This window comes from Cupressus sempervirens, chromosome 5 (genome assembly GCF_028749045.1).
Source record: "Cupressus sempervirens isolate cs-2001-9-10 chromosome 5, ASM2874904v1, whole genome shotgun sequence".
NCBI lineage: Eukaryota > Viridiplantae > Streptophyta > Pinopsida > Cupressales > Cupressaceae > Cupressus > Cupressus sempervirens.
In genome coordinates this window covers 61,374,127-61,396,958 of record NC_143122.1, presented here as the reverse complement: position 1 = coordinate 61,396,958, position 22,832 = coordinate 61,374,127, and the positions used below count along the sequence as shown (strand labels likewise).

General features: G+C 36.1%; 1 protein-coding gene across 6 annotated transcripts in view; it reads right to left on the bottom strand.

Annotated features, from left to right (window-relative positions):
* Window positions 1-22,832, bottom strand: part of LOC149554547 (pfkB-like carbohydrate kinase family protein) — a 225,161-nt gene that overhangs the window by 51,229 nt on the left and 151,100 nt on the right. For all 6 annotated transcript variants that reach the window (XR_016364384.1, XM_089828594.1, XM_089828596.1 and 3 more), the window contains 3 exons: window positions 18,197-18,323; window positions 17,959-18,062; window positions 17,672-17,807 (listed from right to left, as the gene is read on the bottom strand). Coding sequence is in view for 5 of the 6 variants with exons in the window: in XM_089828594.1 (XP_089684720.1) it covers window positions 17,672-17,807; window positions 17,959-18,062; window positions 18,197-18,323 (367 nt within the window). In the remaining variant the exon portion in view is untranslated. The remainder of the gene's footprint in view (window positions 1-17,671; window positions 17,808-17,958; window positions 18,063-18,196; window positions 18,324-22,832) is intronic.

Here is a 22,832-nt window from a genome sequence, read left to right as displayed (position 1 = left end):
AAGGGTTTCAAAGGCAATGCAATGAATCTTTCACCAATGGTTTCAAACTCCACTTCCAACCTCCTCTGAGTTATGAACCCTTAACACTCTACTCCTTCATTGCCTAAACAACATTGGCATGTGCCAATCCATTGCTATCACCAAAACTTAAATTCAAGCTTTCATTGCACCTTGCCAAGCCTACACTGCTTGCCTAGGGCTCGCTTGAAAAATTACTTAACTTGTATAGACCCCAAAACCATTGTATACACTATTTACAGGGGCTATTGCTTGATTTCCAAGAGCCATGGTGTTTTGACCAAGGAAGTTGAAGCAATGGCCATTTTAGTGCTGGTAACACAAAACTGGACAGCAGGAACACACAAACTAATTAATTTTCTAGACCTTGTAAAATGAATGCTCTGAACCAAAACAACTATGCACAAATTCAACACATGGTACAAAGACACTACTCCATCAAAAATAGTAAGCCAATCAATCCAAAATCTTATTCGATCCTTCAAAATCCTATTTTCTAGCAATCAAAAACTATCCTTCATGCATATGTTGTCCCTACAATGGTGTCTCCAACCCTTGACAATGAATTGGAAGGTCTTCTTATAGACTCCCCTAAGCACCTTACCCTTTGGTTCGACCCATAACTATCCCTGTCGCCTTTTTGCCAAAACTATGCAAGTTTGGGAAAATTGCAAAGTTGTCAATGAGCAACTTTTTGACAACTTTTGCAATTTTGCAAGTGGAACCTCCAAACTCGTCTAGTTTGTTTCCAAACCTTAGGAAATGAACTTAAAACCCCTAAGGGCCACTCTTTAACACATCTAGCACATTTCAAAGCCTTTTTCCATATTTTTCCTTATTGAGAAATTTCTCAACAATTCTTGCCAATCAGGACCTAATTGACAAAACTTGACTTACATTCCAAATCCCACCTATCCAAACCTCCTAAACTTACCTGGGACTTCATTCTTAGTCCTTATTTCCTCAATGGTTGGTTAGATCATTTACAAACCAAAATGTCCAATCTTTGTGTCTAACACGTCGTCAGAAATGGATGTGACTTGAGATGGAGTTGCATGAGCCACCTCTATATCAATCTGGTATTTCATTTTGCCCTTAGATTTAGATGGTGAGGGCATCTCTTGTGTTTGTGCTGCAACACAAAAATCCCAAAATATAAACACATTATTAGAGGAAATCACCATAACGGTTGATTCTTGATCAACAACAAAGGTTTGAGTATGGATTAGATACTTTGTAGATCCGATGAGATCACTTCAAAAAGAGACATCATACATATGCAGTGGATGAAAATGGAAGGTGGAGTGAAATATTATGAAAATGGAAATGGAAGGATATGAATGTGTGACTGCAGAATACATGAGAATGCATGTGAATGAAGATTGCTGATTTTCAAAAAGTGACTTAGGAAAATGTTATTGCATGGAAAATGGATTACATGTAATGTGGGATGGAAAGTGAGATGACATGTGGATGCTGATGGAGAATGAGCTTATATGTAAGTGTGGATAATGAATGAGATGCGAAGTGGTGTAATGACACGGGAAGTGGAATAACCTGTATTTGCTCATGGAGGCGTAAGAGCATATGGAAAGATGCAACTTGAACGTAACTTGAGTTGAAATGAATTTTATAGTCATCTTTGTGGAAAGGTGAAGTCAAAAGTAAATGGGAAAACATGCATATGACATTTTTGACCTTTCAAAAAGTGCTTTAAGTCAAAAATAGGTTTCAGAGATGCAATTACACGTTAAGACTTTTCATGTAATCAAGTCGTGCGACTGGATGCAGAAAGTGAGATGAGAGAAAATGGAAATGGAAAATGAGATTACATGTACGTGTGGATGATGAATGAGATGAGATACATGTAATCGCATTTGATAAATGAGATGTAAAGTGTTGTAACATGGAAAAATGAAAATTGAATGTGATGGTGCTCTTGTATGAAATGGAAGCTGGAGTGAAATGAAACATGACCAAGTTCTTGAGAAAGAACTTGCAACTTCTCCAAAACTGAAGAAAAACCGAAAGCAAGCACATAGAACACAAAAACAAACTTCAAAAGAAGAACATACCTTTGGCAAAAGACTCAAACATGTCAACAAGCAAAGCACTTCAATATGCAATTTCGAATTTGGAGTTTGGGAAAAAACCAAAAACATGAAAATGAACCATTTCATCATTTTTAAAACAAAAATACACTTTCCATGGCAACAAAATCAACAAATGTAAATCATCAAGCTAAAATGTGCATAAAATCAGCAAGATAAACACAAATTAATTAGCAAGAAGGAAAACGTCCACTTACATGATGATTATGTGCCAAAAATGGAGGGAAAAGCTCCAATATTGAACAATTCTCCAACAAACTTAGACCTTTTCAAACTTTGCAAGAGAAATTTGCAAAGGGCAGAAAATGAGGCATTTTTATGCACAATGCCAAAAACGTAACCTAGAATCCCTCGAACTTTAAACATTTTTAGCAAATGCATGTTCATGAGATGTTTTTAGGAAAAAACGTGGATTTCCAAGTGCATTACATTTGCTGTTTTTCACTTTCAAATGCAAAAACCTGATCCTTAGTATACTGAAAATAGATGAACATGTCAAAACACCTCTTTTCCAAGTAAAAACGTGAGCTAAAATGACAAATTTTAGGCTTTTTTTTGCTAAAATGTGCACTTGAATGGAGTTTAAAATAACGTTTTGTGCAATGAGATCTCAACATTTAATGTTTGGAAACACTTAGAAAAAGTAAAACGCCCCTTATGGAACGAATTTCATACCATAGAATGGAGAGATTTGAAAATTCCAAGCAAAAATTGGTTCTTGGAGGGCACATGCATGGAGTTTTTTCAAAAACGGGTTCATGAAGATCAAATGCATGTGTTTGAGAGCAAAACACACCTTGTAGAGGTATTTGCATGTTCTAAAAATCCAAAATAGAGCAAAAAACACCTTTTAGAGGCCATTATATGTTTTAAAAACATGTAATGGACTCTCCCAACGAAAAAACACACCTTTTTGGTGCATATACATGTTTTAAAAACATGGTTTTTGCCCAAAAACGGGTTTGGGAAATGCATTTACATGTCTTTGGTGCAAAACGTACCTTTTTAGTGTAAAGACATGTTTTTTTGGTTGATGTGTGCAAGTTTGGATGTTGACTAGCTAGTTTAAGTGGTGCTATTTTGGTGTATTTTGTCATCTATTATTATCATTGAAATTTTGAAATTATGATTTAAAACATTACATTTTTGCACTCCTAGCTCCAACCTTTGTTTTTCCCTATCAATAAACAAATAAGGACAAGAGTTGGCACAAGCAAAAGCTCACCTTTTTGGTGCATATGCATATAACACATGTAGCTCAACTTTTTTATGTCATTGCACATTTTAAGTGAGTTTAAATGCAAACGCATCAAAAAAGTCCATTTTTAAGTGATTTTACATGTACCAGTATGAAAAAAAGTCCACTTTTAAGTGATTTTACATGTACTAGCATGAAAAAGGTCCACTTTTAAGTGATTTTACACCTTTAAAAGATTTTTATAAGCACATGTCAATTAATTTGGATAAAATATTACTTAAGTGGGACATAAATTATATTTACATTATCATATTAAAAATATATTATGTAAATATCATTTAAAAGTAATATTTATTAGAGCATTTGATTCTAAATATCAAAAATTAAATTGAACTATATAGTTAATATAGTCACTTAAGTGAAAAATCAAAAAGTAAACTTAACTTAAAATACAACATAAAGTGCACTATAGTTGCTTTAAGTGAAAATTTAATTGATAAACTTAAAAACATAACATAAAGTGAATTTTAGTTATATTTTTCAAAAAGTGAATGTCAAATTAAAAATATAACATGAAATTTTTAATTCGTGCAGTTGCATCAAAAAGGTCCAATTTTTGGGCACTAAATTGGTCATATCTTTTGACTGACAACTCCGATTAAGCCCCAAGTCAGATCAAATAGAAGGGAAAACCGAAAGCAATGATTTGAGCAAAACCAAAGGACTAAAAACCAAGAAACGCACACTCAAAAGCGATGAAGGCCTCAAAAATCAAGCATAGGCTCGACAATCAAAAAAAAAAAGACTTGACGAAAGCCTTCCATAAAAGAATTCTCTACATGAATTGGAGTTGATTGATTGATCAACGTTAAGCAATCAAATAATAAATACAACTTAGAGAAATGTGAAACTAGTTTCAAAAAGTTTCGTACTGTTGCCTGCATTTTGTGGTGACAAAATGCAAGACAACAAAATCTTTGGTTGTCCAATATATATCCACATTCTTAAGGAGAAAAGAACTAAACTAGAGTCATCATGGGAAGAAAGCATATATGTTGGCTATAGTGATTCTTCTAAAGCCTATAGAGTATATGTGCCAGGATCAAGAACAATTGAAATCAGTAGATATGTAAAGTTTGATGAAGATACTGCATTCAAAACTTCTAAAGATATAGAAGAACCTAATGATGATTCCACTCCTGATAATGATGAAAGTTCTATGATAGAGAGAGAGTGGGGCATAGAAGATAATGGACCCACTATATCTAATCTTGAAGAAACTTCAAATCCACTTAACAAGAAAAGACCCTTATTGGCTAGAAAAATGATTGAAGAAAACAATGTGGTACCTGATGAAGTACTTAGAGAAACCAAGAGGACAAGAAATCATTCATATTATGTTACCCACATAAATGAACACACTAAGCCTAAACCTTCTGATGTTGAAGAAGCTCTAAAATCTCAAGCCTGGAAAGATTCCATGATTGAGGAATATCAAACTATTATAAAAACAATGTTTGGGATCTGTGCATGGATCCAAAGACAAATATGTTGTCTCCTCAAGACAGCTAGTCAAAATCAAGCAGGCACTCCATGGCAATATTGAGAAATACAAAGCCAGTGTAATGATCTGCTTCCATACACAATTCACAAACAATCTTTCTCCAAATAATTTGGCAATCAGATGGAATACGTACGATGAACTAGAGGCTGGTACAGTGGAGTTGAGATGGCATACGGATGCCAATTGCCAAACTTACAGACAATGGGGAGGCTGTACAATATGTATGGGTGCCAAATGAGGTGTACAGTCATGGAGGAAGGTCGTACAGTATGCTGGTGGACACAATATATGTCGTACGATAGGGGGCTTAGATGGTGTACGATGAGCAGCCTTGGTTGTATAGTGATGCAAGGTTGTACGGTGATTGAAGGGAGGATGGCGAGTACGCTATGAGGGCCAAGAAGGTCGTACAGTAGGAGGAAATAGTTGGGAAACGATAGGAAATAAATAATACAATTAATCCAAGCAGTACAGTAGGGATGGTGAAGCCATAGCAATTGCAAGGTTCGTGCAGTAAGAACGATGCAGTCATAAACTTATAGATCCAAACTTATGAAAGAAATCAACAAGAATAGAGATTGGAACACAAAAACCTTTCATTTATATATGTCGTAAGATAATGCTCCAATTTGCCAGATCTAAGTGAAGTAATACAAGCACCTAAATAGCGTGAGGGTTGAATCCCACCAAAACCAGAAATAGCCAAATAGGGAAGATCTTTCACTTCCGAAATGGAAAACAGTAGAGAATCCCCAATAGGAATTTGCAGTACAGAGAAAATAATCCAAATTACATACCCAAAGACTACCTACAAGCCGTGCTTAAATACCCATAGGGGAAAACTTTCTGAGGGTGTACAAAGATAGTTGGCAACGACACAAACTACGGAAACAAAAATTTAAAAAATGGTCCAAGATATATTAAATCAATCGGCCCATTAACAATAGATTAATGCTTTATTTTATAATGGGAAAATTACAATCCTCCTGTCCCAAATTTTGTTTGTCCTCAAGCAATTGCAATGCTGAGTGCTGAAAAATGTGCTTGCCCTCCCATGTCACGTCCTCCAACTGCAAGTGTTTCCAACGCACCAAATATTCCTTCAACATGTGGTTCTGTAGAGTCTTCTCATGCACTTTGATGATCTCGGTTGGTTCCAATATGAGATTTCCTTCTTTATTGAGTGGCAAAAGGTCTATGGCTACCATGACATTCTGCCCCACGACCCTCTTCAGGCAAGAAACATGAAAGATGTTATGAATACGACTTCCCTCTGGAAGTTCCAATTCATAAGCGACGCTTCACTAATGCAACGAACTATGCAATGGGGGCCATAAAATCGTGGCTTCAATTTTTCTTTTCCCTTTTCTTTCAATGAAGATTGTCAATATGGTTGGAGCCTGAGATAAACCAAGTCCCCTTCTTCAAAACTCCTCTCCATTTGGTGTCTGTCGGCGTACATCTTTTGTTGATTTTGCCCATTGCAAGTTTTCTTTCAGGTATCGTAGGATGTCCTGTCCCTTCTAAAGCCAATCCCTCACCCTTGGTGCACGGTTGTCTCCCAACACTGTGTCAATGAAGGAGAGAGGTTTGTACCTGTACAAAGCTTTGAATGGTGTCATCCCGATGGACATGTGATATGTGGTATTGTAACAATATTATCCTAAGTGTATCCACTTGACCCATGCCCGTGATTGTGCCAAAACACAGTTTTGAAGGTAACCTTCGAGCCATTTGTTCACAATCTCCATTTGCCTGTCTATCTAAGGGTGGTAACTAGTACTTGGTGACAATTTTGTCCCTACCAATTGAAACAGTTCTGTCCAGACAATACTGATGAATCACCCATCTCGATCATTGACAATGTTTCGGGGTAACCCGTGCAATCGAAAGACTTCTTTATAAAATAGATCGGCAACTTGTACAGCCTCAAAATCTGAGGGGATGGCGAAGAAATGTGCATACTTTGTCAATCTGTCAACCACCATGAAAATACAATCCTTTCCGTTCACCTTGGGAAGCCCCATTATGAAATCCATTGAAATACTTTCCCACTTATGTTTTGGAATCGGCAGAGGTTGCAGTAATCCGATAGGTAGAGTATGTTCGGATTTGTTCTACTGGCAGACCGCACACTCTCTTACATACTACAATATGTCTCCTTTAAGTCCTTTCCACTAAAACCTCTCTTGGAGACTTCTGTAAGTTTAGAGGAAGCTCGAGTGTCCTGCCAAGATGAGTCATGTACCTCCTTCAGGATTTTTTGCTTCAATTTGGATTCTGGCACTAAAAATATCCCTCTTATAGTAAATAATGTCATCCACCACTTTGTACCGATCATCCTTGGTGTTGCCATCCATTAGCTCACAAGCAAATGTGTTTTTGGAATATTCTACCAACAAATGTGCTTTCCAGTCAACTGAAATCAAGGTTAGTGAGCATACGGCGAGTTTCCTGGACAAAGCATCTACAACCACATTGTTCAAATCCTGTTGCTCCAGAAAATATCTCAAACTATTGTAATCCGTGCGGACGAAAAACTTGGCACCTACCAAATACTGTCAAAACTTGGTTAGCGCATGTACAATGGCCAAGATCTCTTTGTCGTAGATGGAATAGAGACGTTCTATTTGCATAAGCTTCCTGCTCTCATAAGCTATGGGGTGTCTATCTTGCATCAGTATCGTGCCAATGCTTTCTCTAGACGTGTCACACTCCAAAATGAACAGTCGAGTGAAATCAGGTAATACAAGTACAGAACAAGTGCTCATTGCCTCTCTCAGCTTATCAAAAGTGAGTTGTGCCTTTTCATTCCACTGGAAAGACCCCTTCCTTGTCAAATCCATTAAAGGAGCATTGAGCTAAAAGAATCTTTTGATGAACCTCCGGTAATAACTACACAATCCAAAAAACCCTCGCAAATCCATGAGTGATTTTGGGGGAGGCCAATCGAGGATAGCCTGAATCTTCTCCTGATGAACTTGTACTCCGTATTTGCTAACAACATGCCCTAGGTACACTATTTTTGTCATACCAAATTCACACTTGGATTGCTTGGCGAATAAAGACTACTCCTTCATGATCCTTAGGACTTCATCCAAATGCTTCAAGTGCTCCTCCCATGTCCTTCTATAAATAAGATCATCAAAAAATATCAATAAGTACTTACGCATCTGTTTGTTGAAGATGCGATTAATGCATGATTGGAATGTAGCAAGTGTATTGGTTAATCTGAATGGCATGACCAAGAACTCCTAATGCCCATAGTGACAATGAAAGGTCATCTTTTCCACGTCTTCCTCATGCGGATCTAATGGTATCCGGAATGGAGATCTATTTTTAAAAAGTAGACTGCACCATGCAATTCATCTAGCAACTCATCTATCCTTGGAATGGGTTATCTATTCTTTATTATTTTTTGTTCAACGCAAGGTAGTCCCACACATGCGCATCGTCCCATTCTTCTTTTTGACCAATACCACTGATGACGTGAAAGGGCTAGAACTAAGACGGATCCATCCTTTCTCTAGCAGTTCCTAAATCATTTTTCCGATCTCATCTTTGAATTTCTTGGGATGACAGTATAGTGTGGTTATGACCGGCTTGGTTCCTACTTCCAACTCAATGGTATGTTCAAATCCTCGATGAGGTGTTATGCCAAAAGGAATGTCTATAAAAACTTTATCATGTTTGCTCAAAATATTCTAGAGATCATCATCCTGGGGAGGTGTCCATTGCCCTTTTATAGGATCTGTCGAGACGAAACAATGTGCAGTGCAAGCAACGCCATCATGCCAAGAAATTGCCTCTATCCGCTGCATAGAAACTTCCTTTAGACCCTCATTTTTCCATTCTACGGAGAACAAACCTTCTTCCCATCCACAAAAAAAGTAAAATCCATCCGTTTGAAGCTCTGAGTGTATTCATCAAGTGTCTCCATCCACTGTATGCCCAAAATAACCTCCATGTCATCAAGGTCCACTATGAAGAAATCCTCGGTCACTGTGTGATTTGCCATTGTGATACTTAGCTAAGGAACAAGGTGTGTGCAAGGTAAAAGAGTCCCTCTGGCAACCTTGACTTGAAATCCTACGTGCGCCTCCGTAGGTAGACCTCTTTACTTCACTAAAGATGAGTTTATGAAAATTAGAGTGGCTCCGTTGTCGAGCATCACCATAAACCTTTCTCCTTGAAGGGTTCCCCATACACAAAAAAATGTGCACCTTGGGTTACCAGCCAAAGCGCTAGTTCCCCCGCGGCATACCAATGCTGCAATTATTTCCGTGCGATTCAAGCTAACCATGTTGTCGTCGTCGTGAAATTTGTTGTCTTCAACAAGTATTTCTTCCTATTCATCCTCATCATTGGACACGACCTCAATGTAATGGATCTTCCCTTTTTCGAGGCATCTATGGATTGGTTCCCAAGGTCCCTTCCAATTGAAACATAGTTTCTTCCTTCGAAGCTCTTGTCTGGTGGCTTCGTCCAATGACGGCTTCTTGGGCAAAGGTTTATTATCTCTGTCCTTCGGAAACACTAGCGGTTTGGAATGTGAGTAACTTCACGAGGACAATGTCAATGATGATGCCATACTCCGTGCCTTCTTAATGGCCTCCGACAAGGTGGTAGGATTGAACCCCTTTACCCAACCTTTCAGTGGTTCTATCAATCCGTCCATGAAGAGCACTACTTGTCTTCTTTCTGAAATGTCTGTGACCAAAACCATTCCGCAATGTATTGGTTGACCGATCCAATTTGTCTCAGTTGTGCCAAATCTTTGAAGTTGAGTTCTAGATCTTTACCATCAAATCGATCTATCAATTTCTTCGTGAATTATGCATAAGTATTTATTTGACCATGCCCCAGTGTGATGGTGCCATGATGCCACCATTCATGCGCAACTCCCTCCAAGTGCAATGCCACAAATTTAATTACTTCTTCTTCTGCCATGGGATTAAGCTGGAAGTAAGTATCAGCCTTCATTACCCACACTTGCGCAGATATGGATCCGAATCCAAATCCATCAAATGGAGACAAATTTACTTTACTCAACTTCCTTTTGAGATCATCATTAAAATATATTTTGTTTCTACCCCCCGAATATTTCATTCTCAGATCTGCATAATCTTTGTAGGATATATCTTCCTCAAAATTCGCATTCTTCCAATCTTTCCTCAACTGCTTTTGCATTTCTTCAAAGGTTGGTTGTTTCCCTCCATGTTGTGCAAAAGATGGCATGGAAGGTTGAGAGCATGTTGGATGAGGGTTTGCTTTACCTGATACCAAATCTATGTTGTGTTCATTTTGTTCTCCTGATATTTTATTGTCTACTAACTTCTTGAGAGTCCCTTCCATAGTCACTGAGTGTCATTGATTTGTGTCTGATTCTTTGCAAGTTCTTTCAGTAGTGCCACAAGTTCGGCAACTGTGGGTTTTGGTTCAACAGCCATTCTATCCACGTAATGGGTTCTTTTTCACTTTTGGCTATAAACTCTCATTCACTGTCTACAGGCTAGCAAGATCGAAGCTCTAAAACCACTATAATGATCTGTTTCTGTACACAATTCACAAACAATCTTTCTCCAAATAATTTGGCAATCAGATGGAACACGTACGATGAACTAGAGGCTGGTACGGTGAAGTTGAGATGGCGTACGGATGCCAATTGCGAACGTACGGACAATGGGGAGGTCGTACGGTATGTATGTGTACAAAATGAGGTGTATGGTCATGGAGGAAGTTTGTACGATACAAGTCGTATGGTATGCTAGTGGACACAATATATGTCATATGGTGGGGGGAATTAGATGGTGTACAGTGAGCAACCTTGGTCGTACGATGATACAAGGTCGTACAGTGATTGAGGGGAGGATCGTGAGTACGCTATGAGGCCCAAGAAGGATGTACGATAGGAGGAAATAGTTGGGAGACAACAGGAAATAAATGATACAATTAATCCAAGCAGTACAGTAGGGATGGTGAAGCCACGGCAATTGCAGGGTCTGTACAGTAAGGACAATGCAATCATAAACTTATAGATCCGAATTATGAAAGAAATCAACAAGAATAGAGATTGGAACACAAAAAGCTTTCATTAATATATGTTGTAAGATGATACTCCAATTTGCCATATCCGAGCAAAGTAATACAGGCGTCAAAATAGGGTGAGGGTTGAATCCCACTGAAACTGGAAATAGCCAAGTAGGGAAGATCTTTCACTTCCAAAATGGCGAATAATAGAGAATCCCCAATAGGAATTTGCAGTATAGAGAAAATAATCCAAATTGCATACCCAAAGACTACCCACAAGCCGTGCTTAAATACCCGTCGAGGGAAACTTTTCGAGGGTGTACAAAGATAGCCGAAGGTGACACAAACTACGGAAACAAAATTTAAAAATGGGTTCAAGATATATTAAATCAATCGGCCCATTAACAACAAATTAATGATTTATTTTATAACAGGAACATTACAGCCAAATTGGTGACAGGAAGATTTTCACAAAAGGGATCGATTTTGATGAAACTTTTTCTCCAGTTGCCAGGTAGACATCCGTCGGAACTATACTTGCAATAGTTGCATCCAAAGGTTGGAAGGTCCATCAGATGGATGTAAAGATGACATTCTTGAATGGAGTTATTAATGAAGAAGTATACTTGAAATAGCCAGAAGGGTTTTTTATTCACAAGAAAGAGTCAGATGTATGCAAACCAAAGAAAGCCATTTACAGTCTTAAACAAGCACCCAAGGCATGGTATGAAAGAATAGATAGCTACCTTACCAAACTAGGGTACTCAAGAAATAAAGCAGGCCCCAATATATACTTCAAGAAATCAAAGGGAGATATGTTAATACTAGTTCTCTATGTTGATGATCTTTTGATTACAGGTGAAGACCATCTCATTATCAAATGTAAGCAAGACCTCATAGCTGAATTTGAAATGAAAGATTTAGCACTTCTACACTGCTTGGGATTAGAAGTAAGACAAAAGAGAGAATACATTTTTTCCTAACTCAAGGGAAATATACCATTGACATATTGAATAGATTTGGCATGACGGACTGCAAACCACTATCCATACCAATGGAGACAAATCTCCATAAACTCAAAACTCAAGCACATGAGTCTAAGGCCATTGATCCTACATATTATAGACAAATAATCGGATCATTAATGTACTTAGTGAACACTTGTCTAGATACTTGTTATGCTACAAATGCACTAGGTCAGTTTATGTGTGAACCTAAGAAGATTCACCTAATGGTAGCAAAACACATCTTGACGTACTTACGAGGCACTATTGGACTTGGGCTGAAATATGAAAGAGTTGAGTTGTAGCTTCATGGATATTCAAATTCTAATTGGGTTGGATGTTCGACTGCTCCGAAGAGTACTATAGGATGTTGTTTTAGCCTTGGTTTTGCAACGATATCCTGGTTTAGTAAGAAGCAATCTTCTGTTGTTCTAACTTCCACCGAAGCAGAATACATAGTTGCATCCATAGGAGCACGAGAAGCAATATGGTTAAGGAAGTTACTAGTTGGGCTATTTGGGAAGCCTCTAAAACCTACAATCCTCGAATCCTGGTAACCAAAGTTGTATCAAACTATCCTCGAATCCTATCTTCCATAATAGGTCAAAGTATATAGAGATTGATAACCAAAGTTGTATCAAACTATCCTCGAATCCTGTCTTCCATAATAGGTCAAAGCATATAGAGATACATGTTCACTACATCAGAGATATGGTAGATGAATGTGCTATCAAGTTAGACTACATCATATCATTGAAGAGCAGTCTGCCAACACATTCACCAAAGCTCTTGCAATGTTGGAAGTTGAGTACTTTAGAGGGAAATTTAGTATGAGAAAATTGTAAAGGTAATTCCCAAGACAAACTCTAAGTTGTGTGTAATTAATATATATATATATATTGTTGTTATTATTAAGAGTTACTAGTGTACACGTGTTTATGAAAGGTGACGATATTTCACTTTATGAGATGTTAGGCCTCTATTGTGAGGTGACGATCTCAGCAATAGATTGACCTGTTATCGTAGACTTCATTAAATTGTTGTCCCGGGATGTGCTGGATAGTATGATAACAAAAGTATCATGATTGACTACTCTATAGTGTGTGTGTGTGTGTGTTACTAACAAAAGCATCATGATTGACTACTATATTATGTGTGTGTCTGTGTGTGCGCACACGTGCATGTGTATGTGTGTGTGCGTGTGCAAATTGATTATAAAAGAAGATTTCATAAGCATCTGAATTCACAGTAGATAAACTCTACCTCAGATCCAAGTCCCTATAACATAAGTTGTGATTGAGAAGAAATTATTAAGGGAAGTGGCTACGACCCTAGAAAATATAAGATGGCTTCTAAAATGACATGAAAAGGTGAGTAAGACCATGAGGAAATTCCTTGAGGCTGAACAGAATCTGCTTGTCCTTCAGGAATCCAATTTCCTCTCCTACATCATATTTCCACATTGGAGAAAGAGGCCAAACACGTGCATTAAGATCTCAATTAGCATTGCAAAAGAGATGGAAGGACTAGTGGGAGAGGTTAAGGTTAAAAGTTGAAACTAAAAATGCAAGAGACGATGCCTCTAGGCACGGCGGAATCCACCAGCATTAGAGGAATCCAAATTCCTCTCCAAGGCTCAAAATCTGCCCCTATAAAAAGTGGGGAAAATGCAGATTTGATGCCCTTAGACTTGAACAAATCACAATTTGAGAGTCTGATACCAAGAATGAGAAATCAAGACTGATTGGCCTGAGTTTCTTGGGACGGAGATTGAGTTAATGAGAGGAATCCAAAATTCATTTGTCCCCCTTGATTTTTTCTCTTCACTTGTGACATGAATATATGTGTTAATTTCTTCCAAACTTCTGTTAAAGTTATTCAAGAAAACAAAAGAATTTGACCTTACAAAGTTGTTTCTTCGTCTTGGCATAACCCTGCAATTCACTGCTTTATGACCAAAATAATTACAGAAGTGAAAGTAACCATAAAATGAGTATGTTCTTCTAGAAAACCATCTGTTGACAGAATTTATCATATTTGCTGCATTATTTGAACTTTTAGCTTTCTCAAAGCCTACCCCAGTTTTGATATTACAATCACATTGTGGAGCCAACATGTCATTAAGAATTTCAAAACCTTTTACAAACTTTACTTGGTTATCGGGTATAAGCTTGAATTTCTTATTCTCATTTCTTAAACCAATAATTTCACTTTCTAATGTTCAGTTTTAAGAGTGAGTTCAGAATTCACAACATCAAGTTTTCTCTTGATCTCCTCAAGTTCAAGTTTCAAATTTATAATAACTTCTACTTTGGTTTCAATATCTTTTGAAAGTTCATTATTTGAAATAACTTTCTTCAATCTGTTGATCTCTTTTATAGCACATACTAGTTCTCCCTCAAGGTCAACTTTGTCCCATGTCTTGCTATTTCACTCACCATTGTTAGAATCTGTTGAACAAGGTCCTAAAGCCATAAATGATGTTTCACAATCATCAAAAGCATAACTGTCAGTAGTAAGTACTATCATTTTTTATAACAAAACTTTTCTTTCTCTCAGCAAATTTCTTTGTCTTATGATTGGATGATTTCTTAAAAACGTCTTCATCACTATTAGCATTACGACACCTTGTAGCAAAATGACCATTTTTACCATAGTTAAAGCATTTCACGGGTGATCTTTTCTTATTAAACTTCATGAATCATTTTACCAGAATTGCTAATTGTTCCTTTAAGTCATTTGTTTCTGAGCTTTCTACCTTTTCCTTCTTAGTAGTTTTGAAAGCAACTTCCCTTTTGATTTTTCTTTCACCTGAAAGCCTCATTTCATATACTATTAGAATGCCATGTATCTCATCTATTGTAAGTTTGTTCAAATCGCTAGCTTCTTCAATAGCAGATATTGCAGAAGTATATCTAGGAGGTAAAGACTGAAAAACTTTTTGACAATATCGGTTCTTTCACCTTTTCACCTAAGCCCTTAATTGCATTTACAACTCATCTACTCTTAAAAGATACTCTAAAATACTTTCATCTTCTTTCTTTATAAGTTCTTCAAATCTGGCTTTATAGGTTTGTAGTTTGGCTTGTTTGACTTTGTCATCCCCTTCATAAACACCTTTTAATTTATCCAAAATATCATTAGCAGTTTTAAAGTGCATAACTTTAGCGAACTCACTATTGGCTAAGCCACACAAATAAGGCATTTCTTGCTTTTGCATTGCTTTCATAATCTCTTTCCTCTGCAGCATCAATTAAAGGTGCTTTAGGTAAGGTATAACCATTTTCAATTGACATCCAAACATCATAACCAATAGATGCTATGTAACTTTCCATCCTAGCATTCCAAAGGGCAGAATTTGTTCCAGTGTTACCTGGAGACACGTCCCCAGTATATTTTTAGCCATCCCCGTCCTGGAAACACCTCGGAGACTTGGGGACACCTAGGGGACTTTGACTTTAACTTCTAGAACAAATTAGACTTTGACTCTCAGAGTAACACAGATTTGGCATATGAATTCTGCTGATTCCTAAATTTTAAGGCTCTATTATGTATAAGTACATGCTTTATCCATGTTTTCGTTTTAGATATTTTTAATTTCTCTATAAATTTTGATTTTCCCTATTGTTATATAGCCATCCCCATTTTCCATCCCCCCGCATCCCTAAAATTGGCAAAAATTACTGCTGTTCGGGAAACCCATCCTGCTGTCCCCTGCCGTCCCCATACCGGAAACTTGGGGAAACATAGGTTTGTTCCATCAAAAAGAGGTGTTTTTTTTTTTACAATGTTCCTTCTAAATTGGCCATGTGTTCTGTTACTAATATTTTCCTTAGATTGATTAAATCTTTTGACAAGCATTGGCTCTAATGCCAATCGTAGAACACAATAAAAATCCTAAGATGGGGGGTGCCGAGGGAGGGTGTGAATAAGGATTGTACTAAAATCTTTTTACCAATTTATTTTTCTATTAAATCTATTGTTTTAAGCATCTCATTTTAACATAATGTCAGCTACAATAGTAAAGAAAATAATCTACAAGAAATAGTGCACGAGACATAACGTGGAAACCCAATTTGGGAAAAACCACTAACTCAAAGACTGCTAGGATATACTGTCCTAATCCAATCTCACAACATTCCTGTTCAATTATAGCTTTAGGGCTTCAACCCAAGAACTCTCCAAATTCCTTTTAGAGCAACAACTCTTCCAATATATAAGCACCAACTCTACAAAATTCAGGGCTCCAACCCATACAACTTATCAACTTATTAATGACATGGATATTAATTTCAACACAAACTCTTCTGTATATCCAATATTGACAAGAAATGAATTATCTGTGTATGACCACCTTCAAAACAATTCTGTGGAATCATTGACTGATATAAATCAAGGGAATACTTTTGAGTGTCTGCAGAATAAAGTTAACATTACTTGTAACACAAATATTCTGATCTTTGCAATCTTTAATCAGAATAAAAGTCCTAGTATTTCTGTAGTTTTAGAATGCTAAGAATATAGGTATAGATAAAACTGTAAGATTGAAATACCTATTAAGATTTGGATACCTGAAGAATATAAATCTAAGGTCTTGTCTATGAATGATCTGCAGAATATAATCCAATCAACTTCCCATCATTTCTTTCAACACACACACTTTCAGTATACTGGTATAGGCTCTTTTACATTCTTCTATTTTCTGTGAGTATCATCTTTCCTCTGTTTAACTCATATAGATTTCAGACTGTCGTTTTTTGCCTTATTGCAAAATGAATTTATTCCTTACACTCAACCACACTGCCTTAATCAAAGGAGGCATCTCATATTTATAATGTTGTGCAGTTCCAACTATCAGGTATGCCGACTGTTTAGTTAATCAAAACTTGTATATTTTGAACTTTAATTGATTTCCTGTTAACCTGATAATGCATGTATAATAATCTACATGTGACAAATTATACATCTATCCTGTCTTTTGTGTCAAGGCAAACACAGGTTAATTGTCTTTTGTCAGTTTGTGATTTCGAACCAAATCACATATGTTAGCAATTAAAAAACTTGCCATTTCCTCTTCCACTAACCAGATTACTTATATATATGCATATACTTCTATGAAATAGATTTAATGCCGGTGATTGGCGAAGAAGTTATGTGATACCCAATAAACCTTCAGTCGGTCATCACACAAATTCATTTTAAATACAGATCGCATATTTATATGCAGACAATTATATTGGCTGGGCCCAAATCAATGAGTTTGTGTAAAGAGCTTTCCATGGTCATCACATATTAAAGATATTACGGGCAACTTCATTATGCATTGCTGTTAATATTGCAGAAACCACTGGAAACTTATAAGCAATAATTCAATAAACTATTCTTGAAGATACAGTCCTGAGAAGATTTACTGAAAGCACAGACCTGCAAACATTTATTAAATATGTTGAATTTGTGGAAGACACACTATTAAAATATATGTGAGTTAAACATCTTTATGCTGTAAATGTCCGCACATATATATTTGCCCCCAAAATATACAGAGTATTTCTTTTGCACTGTGACCTGTATATATTCTTGTGAACTGCAATCTCTTCTATATGATTAAATTTGCTTTTAATTTGCTGATGATTAGGATCCGTAGTTTTGACATCAATGACACTGAATAGTAAGTCTAACATCTAGAAACTTCAAAGACTTTATTCACCATATTAGATTACACAAATGAATCCAACAACTTACTCACCATATAAGACAGCACCAATGAATCCATCCCCTGCTCCTGTGGTGTCCAGAAGTTCTTGAGAAGGTATGGCCTCAGCTGTCCCTACAAGAAGTCTTCCAGGGATGCTCCCTATCCCAGGTGCTTTAAGAATCCCTACCTGCATATTCATTCTAAAATCTGAGGGAAGCAAGCACGTAACATCTATTAAAAGAAGACGGTTTTATCAGAGTACCTCAAGTTTGATAAATTGATTTAATGAGTTACTTTAAGGGAGAGCAAGCTAGATTAACACATAATAATGTATGTACCTCAGATGAAACAGAGATTGGTAAAATACTACTCGTTTCTTTTGCTTTGTTCTGAAGTGACTCCAACATAATGTTTACATTTAAGTTCTCACCATCTCTGCTTCCTGTTCAGAAATTATATTCAGTTATTCATTATTGTAGCTTGGATTGTGCTTGGAGCTAGATAGACTAATCCCAGGAGAACCAAATAAATGTATAAATACAACAATATCTTTTGTTAAAAAAAGTTCAAAGATACCTTGCATGTTTTTCTCAAGCATTATGCATCCTTCCTCACCCCCAGTAACAATTACAAACTTGAGATTAGGTAATCTTAGAGCAATGGCAACAAGAGCACTTGCAACAGATGGTGCTTCTGTCCAGGCCTGTGAATGGTAAATCAAAGAGTAATGAATAAAATGCTGTTTACATCTCCATTAAGCTCTTCATGCATAGAACTGGGAAACATAATGATTAACAGTTGAAATCTTATTCCCGATTATTAACAAAAAATTGAGTATTTAATTAACAGAACTCATGATCCAGACTGTTAATGGAATTCCTATAATCAAACTATACCGCAGTCAATGCTGTGTTCACTCATAATGTTAAATTAGTCCACTTATTTTAAAGAAATGTGTGCTATGCCAATGATTAATAAAAACATGGGATTAATGAGTTCTGATTATAAGACATTTATTCTGCAGAGTCAACTTCAGTTCTTTTCATTGGGACAACTGATGAAAACTCTCAGTGTTCCAACCCTGAGGGTCTCTAGAAAGTGAACCAAAGGATGTGTAGGTTTGTTGTCTTGAACGTACTCCCAGATTAGCCTGTCACAGATAGAACTCTCCAAATTTGGAAGGTCTGACAAAGTCAATGATAACTGCTGTCCAAAACTGAAATCAGTTAAGTACAATTAGATTCAAGTTCTCTACACAAGTAATATCAGTAGTATCAATGAAATTCCAAGTATAAATCATAAATGATATGTGAAGTGTTGCACCAAATCAACAAAGAAGTAGTCGGAAAACACTTCCAAGCAATCTCCAGCTGAAAATTTTCAATTCCAAGACAGTGAATAATGTGCTGACTTCCCTGAATGAGAGCAAACCATAGTGTAAAGTTACTGACCTGCAACCAACCAGAAAACTGAAAACTGAAATTCTAATCCATTCTTTGCAGAGTAACACTACCAAGAGTGAAAATTCTTTCAATGCTCCAAAATTATTTAAAAACTCTCTCCAATCCATTTGTAGATGAGCAACTGGAATCACCCAATGGCTGGTAAGGCAAGGAATAGAATTATTAAGTGTGAAATTTTGTTCCTTATATAACTCCAAAACTCATTCCTGTGACTCCTAGTAATCTCAATTAATTCTTCTTGAGAATCCCAAGCATGGGAATGATCTCCAACATATCTAGAAAGATGCACATCAAAACTCCAAAGTGCCATCCAAGTCAATATACACATCATGGAAGCTCCTGAGTTCTTTCATAAATCTCATGTAACCTATACCTTAAAGTAACATCTAAGGTGCTAGGAGCAATTGATTTCTTCAAAATAAACCACAAAGAAAGGATGGAACAAAATAAAAGATCCCTCAATTCAGAGGATGGATTATCAAAACTGTAGTTGTAATGTTTAGATCATTCTTCTCCAGAGCTACATAAGTAACTACTTTGAAACCTCATTTCCTTGCTATTGATTCTATTTTCCTGAAAACCTGAGAGCATTATTTGGAAACGTATTAAAATCTGACATATTGAACTCTCCATGAACCAGTTCATCCCATGAAGAAGATATATCACCAACTAATATTGAATGGCATTTATTACAGCCCATCAACACAAATAACTTGTGAAAAGTCCCACTTGTTGACCAACTTCAAAACTCAAGACCAAACGTCATACAAGAATGATCCAACCCAAAGCAAGTACCAACAAAGAACGAAACTTCAACTGAAATCAGCAAATTGCATATCCAAGCTGACCTCCAATTCCTCATGTAGTGAGGAAATCTGATGCTTCAAAGTATCATATCACCCCAAAAGCATTCTTCTCGTCTCTACATTTGTATATATCTGGTGGTCTCATAGGAGAATAACCAATCACCTCATAAACTGAACTCAAATCATTAGCATATGGAAAACTATATTACAATCCAAGTTCTAGATCTTCTCACAGATCAAATACCTTACAATTTTCATCAAGTGCAACACTACTGCTAGGAGTCATTCCATCATCCAGCTCAGAAAGTGAATTGCCAAATGTAATATCCCCACTCACCTTAAAAAATGAGTTATCAACAACCACTACAAACTAATTATTCCAATCATGTTCATGCAAAGAAAGAGAACAGCTTCTATGGTGAATTGTTAAATCAGAACTTTCATGCATTTCATCAATGACTCCAAGGCTGTCCCAACACATTTGTGCCTCTCCATTATCATTTTTAACTTAGAAGCGAAAGCAGGCATCCTACAGATGGAGACGGAAGCAAATGCCTGTGGAAGCCACCTGGAAGTGCATCCCAAGCATCTAGAGGCGAGTAGAAGTGAGACAAGCTTCCACTCACCTCCGGATGCCAAGAAGGTGCTTCCGGATGGCCTCCACTGGCATCTGGACACCTCTAGAAGCCTTCTTAGGCCCAAACCAAGAGAATGTTTTTTTTTTTTTTTTTTTTTAAATTCCTGTTTGCCACTTAAAACTTTATTTAGCACATGCAAAAAAGACTTTTTACCTATATTTTTCTCCTAAACCCTAAAATGGCCCTAAAAGAGGCCATTTAAACATTCTTCATCTCATTTTCTTTCCAGCAAGACTATCTTCTCATTTAGTCTCCATTTGGGCATTTTGAAGGCAAGGTGATTATTTTTGAAGAGGATCGTTCAAAGGGCAAGAGATAGCTTCCACAAAGGAGTTTTAAGCGTTTAAGGTAAGCATTTGATCCCATTCTTGAGTTCTTTAGTATTTTCTTTTGAGATTTGCATGAATTTTACCAAGTTTGTCAAGATTCTTTCAAATTTTTCTCATGGAAAAAAAAAATAAAGAAACAAGTTTAGCTATCTTAGTAGTTTTGTATCATTTTTTTGCACTTGTATACTTGATGTTCATAGTTTTTTTCTAATTTATATTTATTTAATTTCTTATTATAGGCATAGAAAGAAATTAGATTGTTTTTTGCACAAGAAGTTAGATAGTTTTAAAAGTGATGTAAGATCTCCTTTATGGAGACATACCACGAGAATCGAAAAACACATAAAATATTGAGAGGGGAAGGGGTGAATCAATATTTTAAAATTTATACCAAAAACAATTACGAGAGAGCAAAGAAAACAAGAACACACAAATTTATCTCGTAGAAACCCTTTTGGGTAACAACCATGGTGTCACTAATCTCCAAAAGAGGGCTTCTACCCAGTAAAATGAAGAGTTGCAACTCTTTAGCACAGCCCAAGTACAAAACAGGCTCCAACCTGAATAAACAAAGACTTCAACCATCTGAGGGCTCCAACCCAATATAATTAGAAAATTAGGACCAAAAGGATACAACCAGCTTAGGCTTTTGTTTGACCAAGAGTTGGTAGAACTCATAGAATAATTGCAATACTATAGGCTTTACAAAACAAACAACTCAAAGGCAATACCTTCTTTCCTCACTCTCTCCCCCTTTTACACTTGAATTGGTACTTCCTCATATATATGAGAACTTATATTCTGCAAATGTCTGGAATGACTGGCTATGCTCTACTAAGCAAGTTGAACTAGTTGAAGTAGATGACCACCCTCAGTTTCAAAGCAGCTCACCCGAAAAAATAAGTTCCTCTTCTCAACATCGTATCTTCTCTCACTATTAAACCTTCCAAATAGATAGAAACTCGCTTTTCTTCGATCCAACCACTTCTTAGATGAAAACTTTTTTTAAAACTTGCTCTCCTTGAATGCCTATGAATACCAATCATAGTTTAAAAATTCAGTTCTGACAATATCTCAACCGGCCCAAAATCTTTGAAAATCTCAGAATTGGCAAAAGCTCAGCAAAAATGTTGTTAACAAATCGACACTTTTATCAAACATTTGAAAATATATAATTCTTTAAAGTATTCTTAAAATCGCATACATACACACCAAAATTATATAACATATAATGATATAATAACTTATAAGTCACAATTTAATACAATTATAATCCTATAAAAATTAACGAATTGAATCTAATACATTATATTTTTATTGTAATTGATAATTTATAATAGATATCTAATATTCATATTTTCATGAAACATAAAGTATATAAATTTATAAATATTAAATATATTTTAAACTAAACTTTATTTATAATTTTTTATAGTTATCTAGTTACCAGTAAATATTATTGGTAATTGTGTGACTGTAAAAAATATAAAATTAACCATTATTATACAATTTATAAATAGTATTATGCAATTAAATTAAAAATTATTATTATACCAAACTCTAGTATTATATAGTAAGATTAATAATTAATAATTATAAATAATAAATAATCATAGTAAAAAACAGTAACACAAAACACTGTATTGCAAATGAAATATTCATACAAATAAATACTAAGAAATATGCAAAAAACAAATTGCAAATAAATTGAGATATGTGAAAAAAACGAAATCACAAAAAGTACCAAAAAAATGAATCCCAACCTATACAGAAGATTCCTGTTTGATGTTTTTAAGTCCTGGTTGTCGTTTCTAAGTGGCATTGTGAGTCCTGGATATAGCATGTGGCACCATTTTTCCTTTCTGCAGTAGCTTTCCTCACCTGCAATGACAACTTTAAATTTACCATAAAACTTGTAGGTTTTTAACCTAAGCCTATTTCATGTTGACCATGCAATGATCAGTCAACTATTGTTG